The 18,515-nt window shown below is 41.1% G+C and overlaps 1 protein-coding gene across 1 annotated transcript in view; it reads left to right on the forward strand.

Moving 5' to 3' along the window:
• The window catches only part of JMJD1C (jumonji domain containing 1C), a 58,827-nt gene that overhangs the window by 670 nt on the left and 39,642 nt on the right, over positions 1-18,515 (forward strand). The window contains 2 exon segments of the mRNA XM_035892527.1: positions 15,032-15,139; positions 17,229-17,334. Coding sequence (XP_035748420.1) covers positions 15,044-15,139; positions 17,229-17,334 — 202 coding nt within the window. The 5' untranslated portion in view covers positions 15,032-15,043.

Genomic DNA, 18,515 nt, shown 5'->3' on the forward strand with positions numbered 1-18,515 from the left:
CCGAAGGTCTAAAAATCTCTTCTATGACAAATAGAAAAACATTTGATGCTTCAACTTGTGCTGAACTGATTGCAATTAGAATAGCCATAAATTCTTTCTTACGGCTGGGATGGTACATTGCGGTGATACAGAAATAGTACTTTGAGACTTGGAATAACAGATGGCCCTGAATAAATGCTATGTAATTTTGTCCTGACACCCCTTCTTCCCTCCTCCTTCACCAAGACTTTTTTTTTTTTTTTTTTCCCCAATACCAAATATAGAGCTAGAAAAAGAGAAGGGCCTGAGTTGTGTATCTGTGGTGGGGAAGCCAAACGAGCTCAACGCTTGCCGTCAGGGTGAGGTTACATGTTAGGACTCGAGCTGCTCGCACAGCTTGGCTCTGCCGCAAAAGACAATTCCCACTATCAGACCCCACGCTAGCGCCTTCAGCCTTCTAAACCAGCACAACCTTGATTTTTCAAAAACAGGGCGGGGGAAGCCTGTGCTGTTAGTGAGCTGAGCTGGATTAGCCCAGGGTGCAGCCAGTGCTGTGGCTTCCTCTAGGGAGGGGGTCAGGATGACGCAACGCCGAGTGGGATATCCTCCTTTGGCAGCAGCGACCTCTTAAATCAGCTGAGCCGTGAAGTGTAAATTCACCCTCAGAGTCCAGCCGCAATCTTCCAGATTCATTTTACAAAGCAAGTACTTGTGCTCGTGTCTGTCCTTTCCCTGAGATCTGTCGAGATCATGTCCCTGATAACGTCCATTCCAGTAACAGTAATCAATCTCCTTTTGGCAGGGGACCATTTCTTACAAGATGAGCTGAGCAAAACAAATTAAATATATGGAAGGACTGCCTTTTGTAAAACAATCCTATTGCCAGGCCTGGCAGGCAGTAACATAGCGATGCTGTATGCGTTCTAGGTCCTTCACATCAGGGAGTATTTGCTGATACAGTATTAGACACAGAAGCACTTTAATTTGGGAAGGTGCGTACAGATTGAAGGTGCCATTTTTGAAAATGTGTCATATGAACAGCTGGCTATTTTAGAATACCTTGGTAGATAATACAGTAATTAACAGCATTAGCAACTTCAGTTTTAGAAGAGGCGTTGACCAAAAACTGATACAAAGCAGTAGCTTGTGAAAAATAGTTCTGAGATACAAGCTTGCTCTCCCTAACTCTTGGCCTCCTTTTTTGACATGTAGAGGGCAGCTCTCTGTGAGAGGTCAAGTTTGCTCTCATGGAGCGAACTGCTGCCTATTAAAGCCTGAGATGGAGGCTACTGATCTGTATCAATCACAAGTGGTTTGGTGACTGGAGACACCTAAATTGTCTGTTTTAACATTACAAGAAGGCTGCTGACAGAGATCCCTTTTAAGTACTAAGGCATCCAGAATTTGCATCTTCACTGGATGTTGCTCAGATCTTGAATGTAGATACAGAAAATAACATTGAGCTTTCATCAAATAAAAGATTTCTCTATTTGAACAACTGTGAGAGGTTTTGGAAATTACTTTCCTAGGCATGTCTCTTTGCAGGGCTAGCAATGTCTCATTGCCAAGTTTTACAAGTTAATTGTATGGATTAGAACTTCAGTGAATGATAATGTCTTTAAGAAAACAGAAGCTATTTTTTAGAATATGCTAACTGAATTATGTACCAGCAGTATGTTAGACAGAAATATTATTAAATATTATAATTATTATTATGAGCCTATTTTCTCCTGAAAGATACCTGAAGTGGCAGGATTATCTCAATTCATTTGTTTTACTTGTTATTTTTTGTTAATGCTGGAAATCACATTCCTAGCTTTCAGTCACTTAATTAATGTAAGGTAGTTTTTACTTGTACCTTTTTTCTGGAAGGCCGCCTTTGCCATGAAAACAGGTCCTAGAGAAATCGAGTAACCTTCCTGTGAAAATACCCGTTTCTAATAAGAAAAAAATGGCCTTTTTGCTCCCTTGTTTGGTTTGGAATACCGTTAACCTGCTTTTGAGGAGGTTACAGAACTGAGGAACCATTCTTTGCAGAGATGAGTTAACTTTGAGTCTTCTTAAATATGTTTAGTTTTTGGTTGAAGCTCTCATGGCTGTACATTTTCAATATGAAGTCCTTAGAGACTATGGTGATCTAAACACTTTTTTTATTGCATTTTGCTGTTAGTGCCTCAAATTCCAGTACCTTTCTGCCAAAACAAACAAAAGTTTGAATCTGTGTGGGAAGAGTCCGTTTCACTTCAGATACAATTCTTAACTACTGAGTAATTTTTCCCATCGTTGCATATACTCGTTATACTAGTAATGGGCAGCAGACGAGCATTTGGCATAAATTCTGCTCAGATTGGTTCTGATCAAAAAACACAGTGCTCTTTAACAGAACTATTGGGCTAAAGGGCTTCATGAATAAGGTGGTGCTGTCCGTTTTAAAGGTGACAACTGCTCTAGGCAAAGAAAACAGCACACTTGGCATCCTTCTAGTCTTGGCAGGAAAAAGAAAGTTTGAGTAGGCAAAGAACTAAATTAGTGTCGTTACCAGAAGTGGTTCTTCCAGAACAAGAGTAAAGAGACTTTGGCAGGATTCGCTGGGGAATTGTGAAGCATGGATTCCCATGCCATGTCTGCTCTTTGCATAAATAAACATATTTCAATTGTTAAGAGAGTCAACAACCTTCGTAAGAACTAGATTAATATCGTTATTAAAAGTAGGGTATGCAGCTGCGCTATACTAGCCTTTCTCCATTTTTTCCTATCTTCACAGGGTTTTCTGTAGGAAGTATTACACTTGTCAGTGAATTTGTTCTGTACAGCTAAATGTGTTACGTGAGTTTTCTTTTCCCTTACGTGTGTACTGCTTTGAATCCTGCCCTTCTCCATAAAAATTCCTTGGCTTCTCTATATGTGGTGCCTTAAACACCAACCTGCAACTTGTTTCTGGTGGCTTTTACCTCTGTTGCTTCATAGAGGATACAAACGGTATTATTGTCTACGTGAAACTTGTGTGTGACTGCAAATGACTCATTCATTAATCTGGGATGGTCAGACCATTTAGTCATGTCGGTTTTTTTATGGTGGTGACAAGGGGATCTTGAGGAGAAAGCAGATAGGAACATTTGCCATGGTACTTTGATTAGCAATGAAATGAAAATCATGTTCCTTTGCAGGAAGCAATAGACATAAAATTTACAACATGCATTTTCTGTGTCAAGCTAGTATCCGTAGGAAACTTAGTCTTGAAATGTGATGCATAAGTCAGGTCCTTAATATTTTTCTACTTTGCATTTGCAGTATATCATGTATATTTTGTGATTAAGTAAAAATTGACAGATGTGGTAGGTTTTATAGTGCCTCTTGCTGTAGATTGAAAATGAACACACTTTCAAATATATTTGTTATTAATTAAGCAAAACGACAGTAAGCCTACACAATTACGAGTGTGACCTAAATCAAATAATTAGAACTGAAATGGTTTTCTGTAATAAGGTACTTGTACTATTCTGCGACAGCTATGTGTCTATTCATTATGATTCATGTAGCAAGTTCAGCAGCAGCAAAGCTGATCATGCCTTAATGTGTTTAAGCATTGTAGTTTACTTGAAGGACCATAGCTGGGGATGTGAAGCATTAAAGCTCAGCATATGGTATGTGTGACCTCATCAGTGTGGTGTTTTTGTCTGGGTGGTGTTTGGCAGTACCCGTCACGGGCACTACTGGGCCGAAGTGTGTGATTCTGCTGTTACTGGCCGAAGCAGCTGGAGTCAACTGCATTATACTTTGGACAAGCAAATGAAGAATAACAAAAAGAGGTTTATATCGTGTTTTTTCCGTAATGAAATACACTCATGGAAAGACCCGGGAAGCCTCTGCTTTGCCCAAGCAATCAGTGTGTTTCAGCTGTGTGTCTGGGTCGGGCAGAGCGGGGTGCGTGATAGATCATGTATTTCCAAATATGCACACACATTTTGTGTGTGTGAAAGAATATATTTCCAAAGGATTTGTGAGCAAACTGCACTGGAACAAATGTGCACAGCTGAGCCAGGGCAAAGAATTCAAATTGAGTTCCTTCATAGTCATTAAACTTCCTGCAAAGAGGGTATTTCGCCACTCAAGGAAGGAAGTGGAAAGGTGTGCAGGCAGTCTTCAAAAAGTCCTCCTGCATATTGGGGTTTAAAAAAAAAGGGTGGGGAACCCTGCTAAGAAGGAATCAAGAGCACGCTTCAGTTCTTCTCTACGGTGGAATCTCTCTTGGATCCACCCCACTTACTCCCATTCTCCTTCAGAACAACTTTTTTTTCCTGTTTTTTTTTTTTCCTGGGTTTTTTTTTGTTGGTTTTTTTTTTTTTTTTTTTTTTAAGACAAGCCTCATTGCCTTAGTGTTTCAAAACCCCAAGGTCTGTCTGTCTACCTCTGTGCTGAAGGTTGCAGATGTAAAGATAGGGCACTGAGAAATCCCATGTGGGAGGTGTTGCATGCACAGTGATAGGCGTGTGTACTTTGCTCCTCTTCTAAATGTGCACTGCACGTCTGGGGGCTGACAGGTCAAATGTCTAACACGCCTTCAAGGTTGTCGAACTCGTAATAATAAACTTTCTCACTAATCATGAAATAGGTACCTCGGATTCAGGATCTAATAGTGCACTGATCTTGATCTGTTACAGATTCAAGTTCTCTATGCCATGAAGTAAGGCTTGAGAAAAGGGCATTGTGCAACTCTGATACTTTCCTTTTCTGCTTATTATGGGCAGCCGTTGGGTATTTCAGGCCTGGATGCTTTTGGGTTTCGTGACTTGTTTGCTCGTAAGAGCAAGCCAGTCGTGTAAACGTGGCTTGTGTAGTAATGATATGTACACATAAAAAATTCTTTAATCATCTTGAAACAGGGATAAAATAATATTTTTCAGTCTGTATTTTAAGCACCCCATAATCATGCAGTGCACTCATCTTTCAGGCTTCTCTTACTTTAAACTTCAGGCTTAAAAATAGCTACTGCAGCTGAAAATTGTTTTTCCCATAAACTTGTACCTCCACTGACCAGGCGAGCAGGAGCTCTTGGGTTGGTCCCACCCTTTGAGGTTGACAGAAGCAGCTCGGGAACTCCTGGTGCCGGCCAGCTGGCGGCCGCGGCCGTCATGTGCTCGCCTCCCGCTTTCGCTTCCTCCGCGAACGACAGAGGCACACACAACTTGCTGCATCTTTAACTCTTCTCAGCATTGTCTTTAAGAGCCACCCCTATTCTTTCCCATGTCTCTGGACCACCCATAAAGCAGTCCAGCTGGCTTCTCTGGCAGCGTTGTAAAGAGCGATGGTCTAAACAGCTTGTTACCGACACATCTATGTTTAAACGTACGCTTCCAACGTGAGGGGAAGCAAAGGGCTGCATCCAGCTAGAAGTGGGTCAGATGACTCATATCAGTCCTTGCTCCCGGGTACGCGTGTGGGACAGGAGAGTTTCATCGGAGCGCTCACAAGGAAAGAGGAACGAGGGAGGAGGGATTGGCACCCTCCACGTCGGGGTCAGAGGGAGATGTACATCATCTCTCCTAAGCCTGTGTATGTGCTGCCCTCTGAAAAAGGGCTGTTCCCCCAAGGACTTAATCTGTCTATATTCTCAGAATAGGTGGAATAAAATTGTCCCTTTCTGCTTTACCTTGATTTCTTAAGGAATAAGGGCTTTAGTCACTTTTTTTGTCTCTCTCAGGGAGGTTTGACACGGGAGTAGAGTTCTTCCAGATCTGACAAGCCTTAGGGAAATGAGCAGCATGGAGGGGAGGCCGTCGGTCAGGAGGTGGTGGTGTAGCTGCCACAAATAGTGTGGCTCCTCCCAGTAGGAGGAGGGAGGTCAGGTGGGAACGCTAAAAAGAGTTGTGAGGTCCCTGGGATAAACTGAAGATGCTGCATGGAGGTAGGTCTCAAATCCATAGGAAAACAGGTTTCCTTCCACTGTCATAAACTTGTTTTACCCTTCCTACATTTTTCTTTGAAAATCACGATTAAATGCTTTGACTTCATTGATGCTACTTGAGGAGATAGCATTGAAATAAATAATTTAAAGGTTAGGAATTCAAAACAGAACAGAAGGGACAAAACTTTTTCCTCCTTTGAAGGTGAAGATCCCTCTCACTGAAGTATCTTAGTACTTCTCAAAAGCAGTCTTGGGATTACAGAATTTACAAATCCATCCAGCGTTTCTGGGTAAGGAGCTTCCTGCATTTGATCACAAATGATTACTTTTTTCACCAGTAAAAAGCCCATGGAGAATACTGTTCAGTAGTAAGAGAAGCGCACCTTATCCTTGGTTCTTTTCCCTTAAAATTTCCAATATTCACAGTTGATTTATTAAAAATGAAAGTTTAAAGTATTTTTCGTATGTGATGTTCTTGACCAATGCTATTTTCATAACCCAGACACAAAGTCAGCTCCTAGAGAAGTCCGTTTCACTTTATAACCAGATGGTGCTTTGCCAGTACGTTCTTGCTTTCCCTAATAGTTGCTGTATGTTGGAATTGGGAATACTTGGTGCTTTGGGGAACTCTGAAGCATGAATGAGGGTAAAATCCTGCAGTCATTGCATGAGAGTGCTTACCCAGGGAGGGAAAAGAGTAGGCCTTCCTGCATTTCAGGTGTGGGGGGGAACTGAGTTGCATTGAAACTTATTGTTACCGGAATTAAGCTTTAGCTTGATAAACACAATAGCTCATTTGATGAAGTGCTCATGGTTTTGTTTGCTTTCATTCCTTCCTCTGATACAACATTGTTTTGTTCATGGCTGCTACTCTGTAACTTCTTCTTACAAAATGTATTTTTGAAATTGCACCCAATTGTAGTCTGGGGTTAGTGCTGCTTGAAAATGGCTCCACAGCCTTCAGCAGGCTGCAGTAAATACAGGTTGAGAGCTATAGCAGTTCCAGGTGTGTATATGGAATTCCTTTTCCAGGCCAGACATCCAGGAAGAAACTCAAGTAATTTTATACAAACCCGATTTTTTAAAAAAATTAAAATCAAGCATGAATCTTACTATTTTCTTAGACACTGGAATAACTTTACTAATAAAACAAAAAGTGGAGTATTTGTTTTGACGTAGAGGGCTTGGTGTACAGTGCATTTCCTGTTCCAACTTCATTTCATTTTAACAGTATACTCCATAATTAAATACAATTCTAAAGGTCTTTTTACTACCATTGTTTGTAAATACTGATCCCCCCCTTCAATCTAGAAAACATTTCCTGTCTTTTGAATGGAATTAAAGTTAGCTATTCCTCTTTTTTTCCTTGCACCCCTCTCTTCCTGTGTGTGTCTGCCAGCCAGCGTTACTGGGAGTAGTATTTTTTTAAACAGAAGTAGTATGCATTTGCTGAGCAAGTGGGTTTGAAGCACAGTAATCTCTGATTATTCTGATTTTATGTATTTTATGATTTTAGTAGTGAATTTTAAGCATACAGTTCAGGAATTATATTTCAACCATAGAGGCTGGGTTTCTACATAGTGTGAATGTTTTCTTCTCTTTTGCTATTTTGTTTTCACCGATCCACACCACTTTGGTATACAACAGATAAAATTGGGTTTAAAAGATTTCGGGATGCATAAGGCTTAGTGGCTAAAGTATGGTGCTTGACCGGCTCCCCTCCCCAAGTGGTGTAGTTCAGTCTTGAATTGTATTTTTAATAGGAAATTTTTGGTCTGTGTGCTCATAGATTTATCAGTCGAAAAATATTATTAAATAGATGGGCATTGTATCAGTTTTAAACACTGAATGACATTCCTAAGTTTACTGCAAGGAACTTACTGCAGCAACAACCGAAACATCCCTGTTTTCTGATTAGCAATTTAGTCTTTCCTCTTTGCAATGCGGTTACTCATCTGTTCTATAAAAGGCACAGCCACTGCTTTCTCCAGAGTTGCAGAGAGCTGTAGTGTTAATCCAAATATGATATACATCCCAGCTGGTCAGACCTCTGTTATTTATAGGGAAGATTCCTCAGATGGCTCCAACAGGTCAGAACAGAGCTCTTAGCAGGGCAAAAAAAAAAGCACATGACGATGGCTGCGTTGCTTCTGATACTGTCTTGGGGCAGAGGCAGCATTTCCATGTTTGCCCAGTGATGGGCTTGCTGTTCTATGCCCAGCCAAGACAGTTGGAGAGTTTCTGTGCCATATCCCTGAGACCAGAGAAGTTTGTTCTTCTGGATGAAATTCTGCAAGAAAATGTGCTAGTTGTTTGCCCGAGCCAGATGCGTTGCTTCTGTGCAGTGCTGCCTTAAAGCCTATTAGAAAGTAACTTTGAAAAGTTCTGTGCAAATACAGTGGAACTCATTTAAAACATGAGAGAAATGTGTTTTATTCTGAACTACTTTTGTATTCTTGGCATGTTGGCCAACACTGTTACGTAGCACTATTCTAAGAAACACATTTTCAGACAAACTCTGGAAAACCACTTGAAAATAAAACACTAATATAATAGTAATGAAGTGGACCGAACCCCACTGAAGCTGGCTTTCAAGAACATTTTGACGATATCTGATGTATTCTTTCCTCTTGACAAAAAACATGGTTAAGGTACTTTTATTGTTGGGGAGGATTTGTATCTGCCCATAATCCTCATGAGTTACAGGGGCGGGAAAAGGAGCTGGGAGGTTGTATGTTCCCAGAGCTCCTATTTGGTAAATAGGGTTGAGGATATTTGCGGAAGAGACTGGGTAGCTCTGTGACTGCTGGTAATCCCAGTTGGTGGTAGTTCACATTACAGAGCAGTCAGTCATTCACAAGAGTGAGATACTCTGATGCACATTTCTAGGAGGTGGTGTTGATTCTAGGAGTTGTCGTCAGTCTGCCACGTATTAGATAGTGTTTTACAGTTTTCTTCCGCAGATTTGAATTGAGAGACCTTTGCTCTTTAATATAGTGAGCTCTTAGTTATCAGTAGTCTCGTCAAATAATACTGTGTTGCTGAGTAATGCAACTGATAAAAGATTCGATGGAGGTAACTACCGTGAGATAAGAGGTGAACTATCCGGTCTGTCATTATCTGGGGTGGCTGTGTACAGCTTTCCAACTCTGCCAGTTCAAGCTGCAGCAAGTAGCTTCTGCTGTCCCTGGTGCAAGGGAGATGTGTCTTCTCTAAAATGGTCAGTCTCTGAGCAAGAACTAATCTCTTGGCTTAATTTCTGGGGGCATTAGACTGCCTTCCTAGCACCCACCAGTTCAGACAACTGGTGATCGACAGAATGTACTTTAAGACACCTCCATCCATACAGGTTGTCCTTCAGCTGGTAGGATTTGGGGAGTTGTTAGATACCTTCTGAATGCTGTTCACGATTCATAGGATGTCTGGGTCTCAGTTTAAATTTTAATATTAATGTACAAAAGATTTTCCTCCGATCTACTCACTTAGCTGTTCTCTTTGTTAGCATCAACTTCACTCTGCTAATTGCTTGCTTCAGGGAAATGTCTGCACTTTGAGGTTTTTTTTCCCATAGTGGCACTGAGTTCCTTGGTAAGCGACTCAAAGGCTTGTTCCAGTATCGCTACATGGCTTGGGAATTACTGGCTGAGCGGGGTAGGACCAGTACTCCCTCCCTGATTCTCTTAGGAGTAGATAAAACAAAAATGCAATGTTAGGACAAAGTTGCGTATTGCTGAGATGGTGGTGATAAATGTATGGAGCCTGCAGCAAGGAAGGGGAAAGAAATGTGATTCAGTGAAAGAAAAGCAAATGTGTGGCTGTGTCATCAAAATGAGGGAGAAGATGGACACGGAGCAGTGCTGTTCACTTGACCTTTCATTCCTTTGTACGTGGAGAAGAATGTAAGTAGTACAAATGGCCACCGCAGCGCTCTGAGTGGAAGCCGACAGCCCGCCGGGTTTGGGGGTAGGAGCCAGTTGTTCGGGGAGGTCTTTAGATCAGATGCTGAAAGATACGTCTGTCACTCCAGGCGATTCTGCTTTTTCTGACCCAGATTGTCCCAGCTGCTCAAAGAGAGGGTGACATAATCCATGAGCATAAGGGTCATCTTTCTTTTTTTTAATCTCTGTTATTGAATGCAAAACTATTGCAGAAGGCACTAGAGCAGTTTTTAGGTGGTTTTGTGACAATGTCTGCCCGGCCCAGGTTTAGTTTTGCTAATCCATTGGTGGCTGCTGGCTTCCCTGCAGCATGCTCATTCCGTACACTGCTCTCATTTCCCTTCTGCCTTTCCGTACTAGATTCTAATCTACAGAGATACAGGAATAACAAGCCAGCTTGTAACAAGCAAGTTTTCCAGCATGACCATTTCGCCTGTGACATTGGTATTCTTACAGGAAGGCAAATATATCTTGTTTATTTTTGTGTTAGTGGGTTAAAATCAGGGAAAATATTCGACTACGAGTCAGATTTTTTCCCCTACATATTTATGTTCCTAACTAACGTAATTCCCATATGATAGTCTTCTATATTTTTAATAGACATTTTCTGGTATTCTTAGGGGTATGAGTTACTCTTTCAGAACTGAACTAATCGGCGCAATGATGCTTCTTCAAGCCTGAAATCATCACTTGGAGAAGCTTATGCAGCCCTGCTCCCCTAATTTTCAAACCTGATAATTAAAATTTTAGAATCGGTGTCAACTCTTTAATTATTGAACAGGTGAAATGAGGAAGGAAGTAGGAGTGTGTAGGGAGAAGTATTACACATAGTGGGGAGCAAAAGAAAAATGGTTGATAACGTCTCTCAGAAGCTTACTGACAGTTGGAAAATTACTGTATTTTTAGTCCTCATCTTTTTTTTTTTCCCTGTAGTTTTAACTTTCTACTTATAGAAACATAGTTGCTGCTGTTAGACACTGAAAATAACCCCTAACCTTAAATGTCTGTTGTCTGAAATATCTAGAAACATTTGTCCTTTTCTGAACAAAGCGTTCCGAGCCCCTCGTTGGGAAGGGATGAGCTATCCCTGTTCTCTCGCCTGGCCTCTGCGTGTGGGGAGAGCGTCACTGCCCATCCCTGCCATTTCCCATGCGGCGTGCCTCTGCGCACGTGTGAGCAGGCCTGACCTCAGCTCGACTTTGTTTCTGGTTTAGGGGTCAGGGTTGTGCCTTCAAGCTTGACTTAACTGGTTCAGATGTAGCCCGGCAGCTGCCGGGTTTGAATGAGGTAAATTGTGACCATGCGCTCAGAACAGCAGAAAATAGGTCAAGTGTGGGTTGGGTTTACATAGAAAGCGCTACCGTCGCCTGGTAAGCCTAAGCCTCTTCTCTCCGCTCAGACAAAGCCGTTTAAGGTTAACTGGGAAGTTACCATCTCCCCAGAAAACTTTCTAGCCTTCTGGAGCCTTGGTGTTTCTGCCTAGCGTTGCCTTTTGCGAGACGCCGGGAGCGGGAGGGAGGTTGCCCTAGTTGCAGGGCGGCGCGGTGGGGTCGGGTCGATGTGTCCCCCCCGGCACGGTCCCCTTTGGAACGGCGTTTCTGTGCCAGCTTGTGCGGAGCAGCACGGCCCCGCAGCCTCGGGCGCCTCTCTGACCTCCTGCCCACCAGCTGCAGTGGCGCGGCAGCTGGGGTGGCCTTTCACTTGTCAGGAAGGAATAAGGAATATACTGTTTGCCAGTGATTTATGCACGCGTATGTGTCTAGAAAGATGGGTGATGCAAGAGATGATCTGTATGTTTTAGTCTCAGCTGAATTTGATGATTTCCCTGCAGGGTTTTGGTGTGGTCCGTGTGGCCTTGGCAGCGCTTGCCTGGTGATGCCCTCGGGGGTGTCGGTTGCTGCCAATTTCTCTGTGTTTTACTTAGGTTCTCATCTTTTGCCACCAGAAAAAAAGTCTTGTAACATGGCAGAAGGATACTACCCATTAATAGGCCATGATGTTGTTAAGATCTTTGGTATTCTGCCTGTCTGGATTTTATGTCACTGTTGTTTTCTTGGTGTTTTGGTTTTGGTTTTTTTTTTTTTTTTCCCTGCTTACTCTGATGTCAGGCATGACAACATTAAGATTGAAGGTTTGTTAAAAAGTTATAATCAGTGAAAGAGTTACAGATCAGTGATATATTCAGATATGTCAGGTGACACAATCAGTGAAAGATAAGAGAGGAAGAAAAAAGGAAGGCTAGTTATCAAGGAATGAAAATAAGATCCTTTTTTTTTTTAAAGGGAGAAAATCATCCTCTAAAGAGAAAATACTCTTCTAAAAGATGACATCAGAGGACTAGTAGAAATTCTCATCAGTCTAGATTTTAAAACCAATGCTTTTTGGTGCCACTGCTCTGAAGACCGTTGGGGCAATCGGTAGGCAGCTGTTGACTTACCTGGTTCCTTGGTTTTCCAACTGCAATTTCCAAATTGAGTTTCTATGCAGCTGAAGTTCATGCAGTTGTAAAAATTATTTGGTGCAAAAAGAAAAAAAGGGCGGGGGGGGGCTGGGTTCATTTTATAGAAACTGATTTTGAGATACTCACTCATGAAACAAGAAGAAAACTGAAGGTTCAAGCTTTTGATGCTTTGATACCTGAATTTTTCATTTGCATTGTTTGAATTTAAATGTGGTCCCTGTACCATTAAAGAACAAACAAAGTGCTTGTTTCTCTGTGCAGCACATACTGTGTAAACATTGTAAACAGGACTCTCAAGTTGGTTATGTACTAGTTTTCATTTAATTCGTGTCCTAAATTATCAGAAAACCTCTAAGCAGCCAGAGGAAGCTATAGTTAATTAAGCCACAGATGGTGAGGACTAATGTGGTGTTGACCTTTGCGAGGACTGCAAAATCTACTTAGTCTTTCTGTGTAAAACACTAGCTAAAATGAGTTCCCACTGATATTAAAAAGATGTCCTTGATGCATTGAAGCCAAATGCAGAGACACCCTGGCCAAGGAAGGCACTTTCCCAAACAAATGTTAGCAGGTTCTAATGCAGGGCGTGTGTTGAGGCTTGGTCTTCAGGGCTCCGATTTAAGCCTTTCTAGTGCCAAAAGCCATTGTTTTTCCAGGACTGGTTTTCCTGGAATGCATATTGTCAGTTCTCCTCTTCTTCATTGCAGATGGAGAGTTGACAGCTGACTGGAGTTTCTATACCCTCTTACAAGCAGCATGAAGGCTGTGTGAATGGGGGTAGGGGCTTGAATCTGCTTTTTGGTTGTTGTTTTGTGCTCTGGGGTTTCATCTCTTGATTTAATGAACTCGTTTCTGCCCCTCACGTTTGTGAAGAATGACTTGGAGAAGTATTTTAAAATGCTGAGGAAACATCTTGCTTCAGTAGTGCAAGTCCTGTTGGGAAGGTAGATGTGGAAACCTGCAGGCGTTCCCACTACGCATGTGCCCGGCTGCCCAAAACAGAAAAGGAATTTGTGGTCATTTTAGCCTTGCAGAAGGCACTTTGTGTGGTCTTCGGGCAGCGTGCACGTTTGGCTCGTCCAGGGATGCCTCTCAGAATCTTGGGCAGTATTTTGTTTGTGGATGGGGCTTCAGGAGAAGAATTCTGTATGTATTTGGATTTGGACTTGTTTTTCTGTGGGTACTGTCTTTGAAATTCCTGTTTGATTCATGACTTAAAGGAATTTAGAAGCATTATAAGTGATCCGCACTTGTCACCTGTGGCTTTGAATGATAAATTATGTTTGTCCGAGTAAGCTCTCTGAAAATGCTTCTCTGAACAAAGATTTCTACTTGCTGGTTAGAGCAGTGTGGTATCTTAACCTGATGGTATGGTCTTAAGTTTCCATCCTTTTCCATCTTTTTGCACCAGAAGAGCAGATATACTCAGACAAACACTGGATTGCTTTGTTATTTGGGAAAATTTCATTCTTCTCAGGACTTCCTAGGAGTAGAGCACGTCCCAGCAGGTGAGAATTCTCACCTAGAGGGGCGTCCAGCCAACTCAAGTATTCTTTGGATAATTACACAGAAAGTCCACTGCACCAGAAGTGAATTACTCTTTTGGTCTGGAAAGAAGGCAGAATAGCAGCAAAGATCTAAAAAACCTGACATAGATTGGCAAGCTTCTGATAGTCACGTTGCTTCATGTGACTGTCCTCCAGAAGGGCAGGAAGGATTATCTTGACCATATCTTTCCAGCCCATACGCCCTTTTTCTTCTTCCCAGTACTGCATATAATCATTTGTGGAGCAAGAGGCACAGCCGTATGAAGTACTTAAAGAGCTTCCTATGGTAGATTTTAAAGAAGAAAATTGCAGTCCCATTAATTCGATTTGCATTCTGATTTGCATTTCATACGGATTTCAAACCAGCATTAACATCCTCCTGGAGGAGGTATTCCGCAGCTTGTGGAAAAACTAGTCTAGGAGAGGGTACCGTATGTACTTCTGTGAGTGAGACTACTTTGAAATGAGGAAAAGTCTGGAGAAAAATCCTACAGGACGTTTAATTCTTCTGTGGGTTAGTCTGTCCGTCTTGCTGCTTTGACTGGGGAGGAGGGGAAAACTGAAGATAATAATGGCCAAGGTTCAAATCTGTAGACACAGTTGTTTCTTGAGCAATATAAATACAGGGTAAGGGAAAAGACTGGGCACTGCAGAGTCATCTGCTCGTCTTCAGTGCTAAGACCACAAGTCGTGAGCCTTGCCTGTTGCCCTGTCTCCCTGTTTTTACCAAAGCTTGTGGTGTGTGCTAAAACAATGTGCTTAAGGCCATCACCTTATAGTCTAATACATTATGCAGTTAATTTCCTGGGTTTTAGTTGTTCAGATTTAAGATTAATGGTGGAGAAAGGTCAGTCATGGCACATGCCTTTCTTTTTTTTATGGATATGTGTAGTATGTACACAAAAGAACACAATTTTTGAGATTTCAGGAACCTTTTTTTTAGTATCTTGATGCTGAGCTTCAGTTGTCAGTTACAATTTTGCTTTGCTGTACTGATTTCTATTGACCAATGTATAGCACGTTCGTGTCTAGAAGCAAAACCTTTTTTTTTTTCCCCAGTGATTGACAATGTGTTAAATGTGTGTATGTGGGGGGTGTATTTAGAAACCCTGCGTTCTCTTTGATAGCCTCTACATAATCTCGGTCAGACCTGCGTGCAGTTTGTGTAATGGATCTTTGACCTCAGTTGTGCCTTTTGTAGCTCACCTTTGAGATGAGCTCATCTTTCTCCAAGAGTGAGGAAAGAAGTACAAAATGGACTTCGCAGTCTTCTTTTCTAAGTGTTCACACCAGGCACTCTCAATCAAAGGTACTGATATGTCATGGATCTGAATAGGAGATAGGGAAAAAAAAAGTTTCAAATGCACTATCTGTAGGATCACTGGTATCTTCAGTGTCAAGTTCAAAGAAGGCAAAGATGCTTAGGAAGGATGTGAAATCTAAAAAAAGAAAAGCAGCAGTATGTATTGTCTTCAGAAGCAAATCAAAAGTGGCTCAAGATGACATAGAGACTTAAAAACTTTGCATAAAGAACTCATCAAAGTAGAATAACGTTAAGGGTAACAGGTCTGACCTCATGGTACCTGATGAATGTGTGTAGTCTTGAAATGAAAGTAAAAATTTTCATGGTTGGGACTGAAGGTGTTAGTCAAAATGTACAAGATCTGCATATTAACTGCATTTTTAAGTCAGCCAGATTTCTGGTATTGCAGTGCCTCAGTCCGTTGCCTAGGTCTAATGCTTGTGGATCTGAGAGGGGAAATTTTTGGAACAGGAACCTCTTGCAGCTGCTGTGAAGCACATGGGAAGGAGGACAGGTGAATGATCATCACACAGCTCCGGTTCCAGGGGCTGTTGGGTTCCCTTGGCATATCATTCCCTCTCCCCAGTGGTGGTGTTGCTTCTGTATGTAGGATCAATGCAAAAACGGCTTTGCACAGGAAAGTAGAACAGCTAATACCCTTTTTAGATTGCCTTGGGAGAGGAAGTGTTTTGTTAGCCTGCCACCCCTGAATAAATTTTAGTGTTGACCTTGTGCCTCTGATGATCAGTGTACTTGACTGGTTGGTGTTTTTAATCTGGTGGTAGAGGTCCTGTGGATCTTCCCCTTCACTTTGTTCGGCTTTACACGTGTTAAAATGGTCATCTTGACCATTCCTTTTGAATCTGAGGCCATATCCTTTTCAGAAGCATAAGGAGAGAGAGTAATTTTCTCTAATAACCGAAGCATTGATACATTCTCCGTAATGGAGCACAGCGAATCTTCAAGTGTCAGGAATTGAACTTTGAATTCGAAATAGGCATCCTGTGATCAGTGGGTTAGCAGGAATAATCTCATCCAGATGAATAGAGAGAAATTGCTCATGTCACTTGAGGGCCTGGCAGCAACACATGATTCCCTGAGTGTTGCTTGTATCTTCATATTCTATGGCTGGAGCTCTTCATAATAAATTGTGAAACATCAAGGAACTTCTTGGAGATCAAGGAAAGAAATTACTTGATCTCAGCTGCAGTACTGAATCTCTTGGCACAAATGAATGTTCCTGCGGCTCACGGATTTCCAAGACAGTTTTCTGTACGAGGAGTCGCCAGGCTGCAGTGCAGCTTTATCTCTCTGCCACAGCCTCAAGGGCAGAAATAGCAAGTTTGCTCTGAAATAAAGAAAAAATAGGTATTCTAAAAGTCTAGAGATGAATGATGATTTAAGCCATGCTTTCAAGGATATGAACCAGATTTTGTGCCTAGTTTTTCCTTGTTAGGACAGTGCCACCAGGTATGTCTTAATTTCTGAGATGATGTCCTACTCAAATAGTGAAAAAGAATCTTTTCCAGGAGAGCTGAATACAATAAAAACTAAAGTATGTCTTATTTGAAATTACCTAATTAACGAAGGCCTACGTATTTGAAAATCAGTAATGGTGTTTCTCTCGGAGTGTTTGTTTCTCTTAAAATACAGCTATCTCCTATGCATTATCTGTGTGGTTTTTATATCTATGTTTATGTTCAATATGTCCATATTAAATTTTACAGATACAGCAAACAGTTGTGGTTTGTTTTTTTTTTTTTTAAACAATTCTTTCTGCATACCTGTAAACACTGAAGTCTTTAGAGGGCAATTTTTAGCTTGTAGTAAGACAGTATTTATGAAAGTGTGATCCTATTAATAGCTTACGAGTCTGGCCACATGTGGGATCTGACATAACATGTTCCCATGAAATAACTTTGAGCACTATGTTGCACTTTTAAGTTTTTTCTAAAAATAACACAGGGATTTGTAGGCAATCAGTAAAATTAGCATCAAACTACTTAATACTGTACTCTAAAATACATCTAGGAAAATAAACAGAAATGTTACAAGTAAACATAACATATGGTTCTTTTTTTAATCTCTACTTTAGGACGACGTAGACAGTCTAAACCCAGTTCTCAGGGATAACCCGCAGTTACATGAGGAGGTAAAAGCCTGGGTAAAGGAACAAAAGGTTCAGGAGATTTTTATGCAAGGTAATTATGTGGGAAATTGTGTTATTTTTATTCTGTGTTAGCTAGTTTAAGGCCATTAGTTCTGTGGGGTTCATCCCATAGCATTTGTGATACAATGGAGAATATATTTCTAACTTGGAAGTTATTTTTTGGAAGTATTTATTAATTCCAGAAAACAAGACTACGTAAGAAGCTGTGCATGACTTCTTCAGACTGTTCTTAACTTGCTTGATATCGTGGTGATTACAGCAAAAGCTGAATATCATTAGTCTGAATGTAGATACTTTGTAAAATTTTCTGTGAAAAATAAGTGGGAATGGCAACCACACGCTTTTTAGCATGTTTAAAACTGTTCTGTGCTCTGTTAGTGTTACTATTATGTGTGATAACTTCTCCAGTATCTGTCTGTGCTTGTAGTTCTTCACAGTTCTGTCACAGATGAAGAATACTTTCAGATCCCCACCCCACACTCTCACCCCCAATTGAAAAGTGCCTTTCAAATCAGTTATGATTTTGTAACTCGATTCTAATGCTGGAAGGTTGCAGCAAATGCATACATCATTTTTACACTGTAGACACAAGTTATGTGAAAGCTAGTATGAATTAGAATAAACTATTTTGGCTCAATCTTGCTGGCAATAAAAATATTATATGTATTTGCAGTATACTAATTAACTTTCTGCAGAACTGACAGGCAGCTCTACAGAGGCATTCTTAGCAATGAGGGGCAGAAACTTACCTCTCTGGGTCTGGGTTGAAATTCCCAGGCAAGCAGCAAAGCAATTTGAGGACAAAAATGCTTAAGCAGTCATTCTGAAATTAAAACGGGGAGGGGAGCAGTAAATAATCTGATATTATAAGGATGGTGCTGAGGTTTGCTTGCTGTCTGGTTTCTTTGATAAAACTAAGATTAGAAGACCAAAGGAAAATGGTAAGTATAATATTGAAGTTAGAGTAAAAAACTTGTGTCTTTTCCTTCTGTGGAGTTGTTAATTTGACTAGATGTGGTTATTCTTAATGGGCCACAGAGAAAGGATGCTGAAAAAAGCAATGCGCGGAGTTGTGTAGATAGTAAGTTGGCGTATCAGCATTAGTCATTTTAGATTTTATCTTAATATCCTCCGATACAACATGAGTTAATAGTCTGGTAATGAAATTTGCAGCCAAAACTGGATTGAGAGGTGATGTGAAATCGGATTAGG

The sequence above is a fragment of the Egretta garzetta genome, unplaced genomic scaffold (genome assembly GCF_000687185.1).
Source record: "Egretta garzetta isolate BGI_Z169 unplaced genomic scaffold, ASM68718v1 scaffold204, whole genome shotgun sequence".
In the NCBI taxonomy this organism is placed as follows: domain Eukaryota; kingdom Metazoa; phylum Chordata; class Aves; order Pelecaniformes; family Ardeidae; genus Egretta; species Egretta garzetta.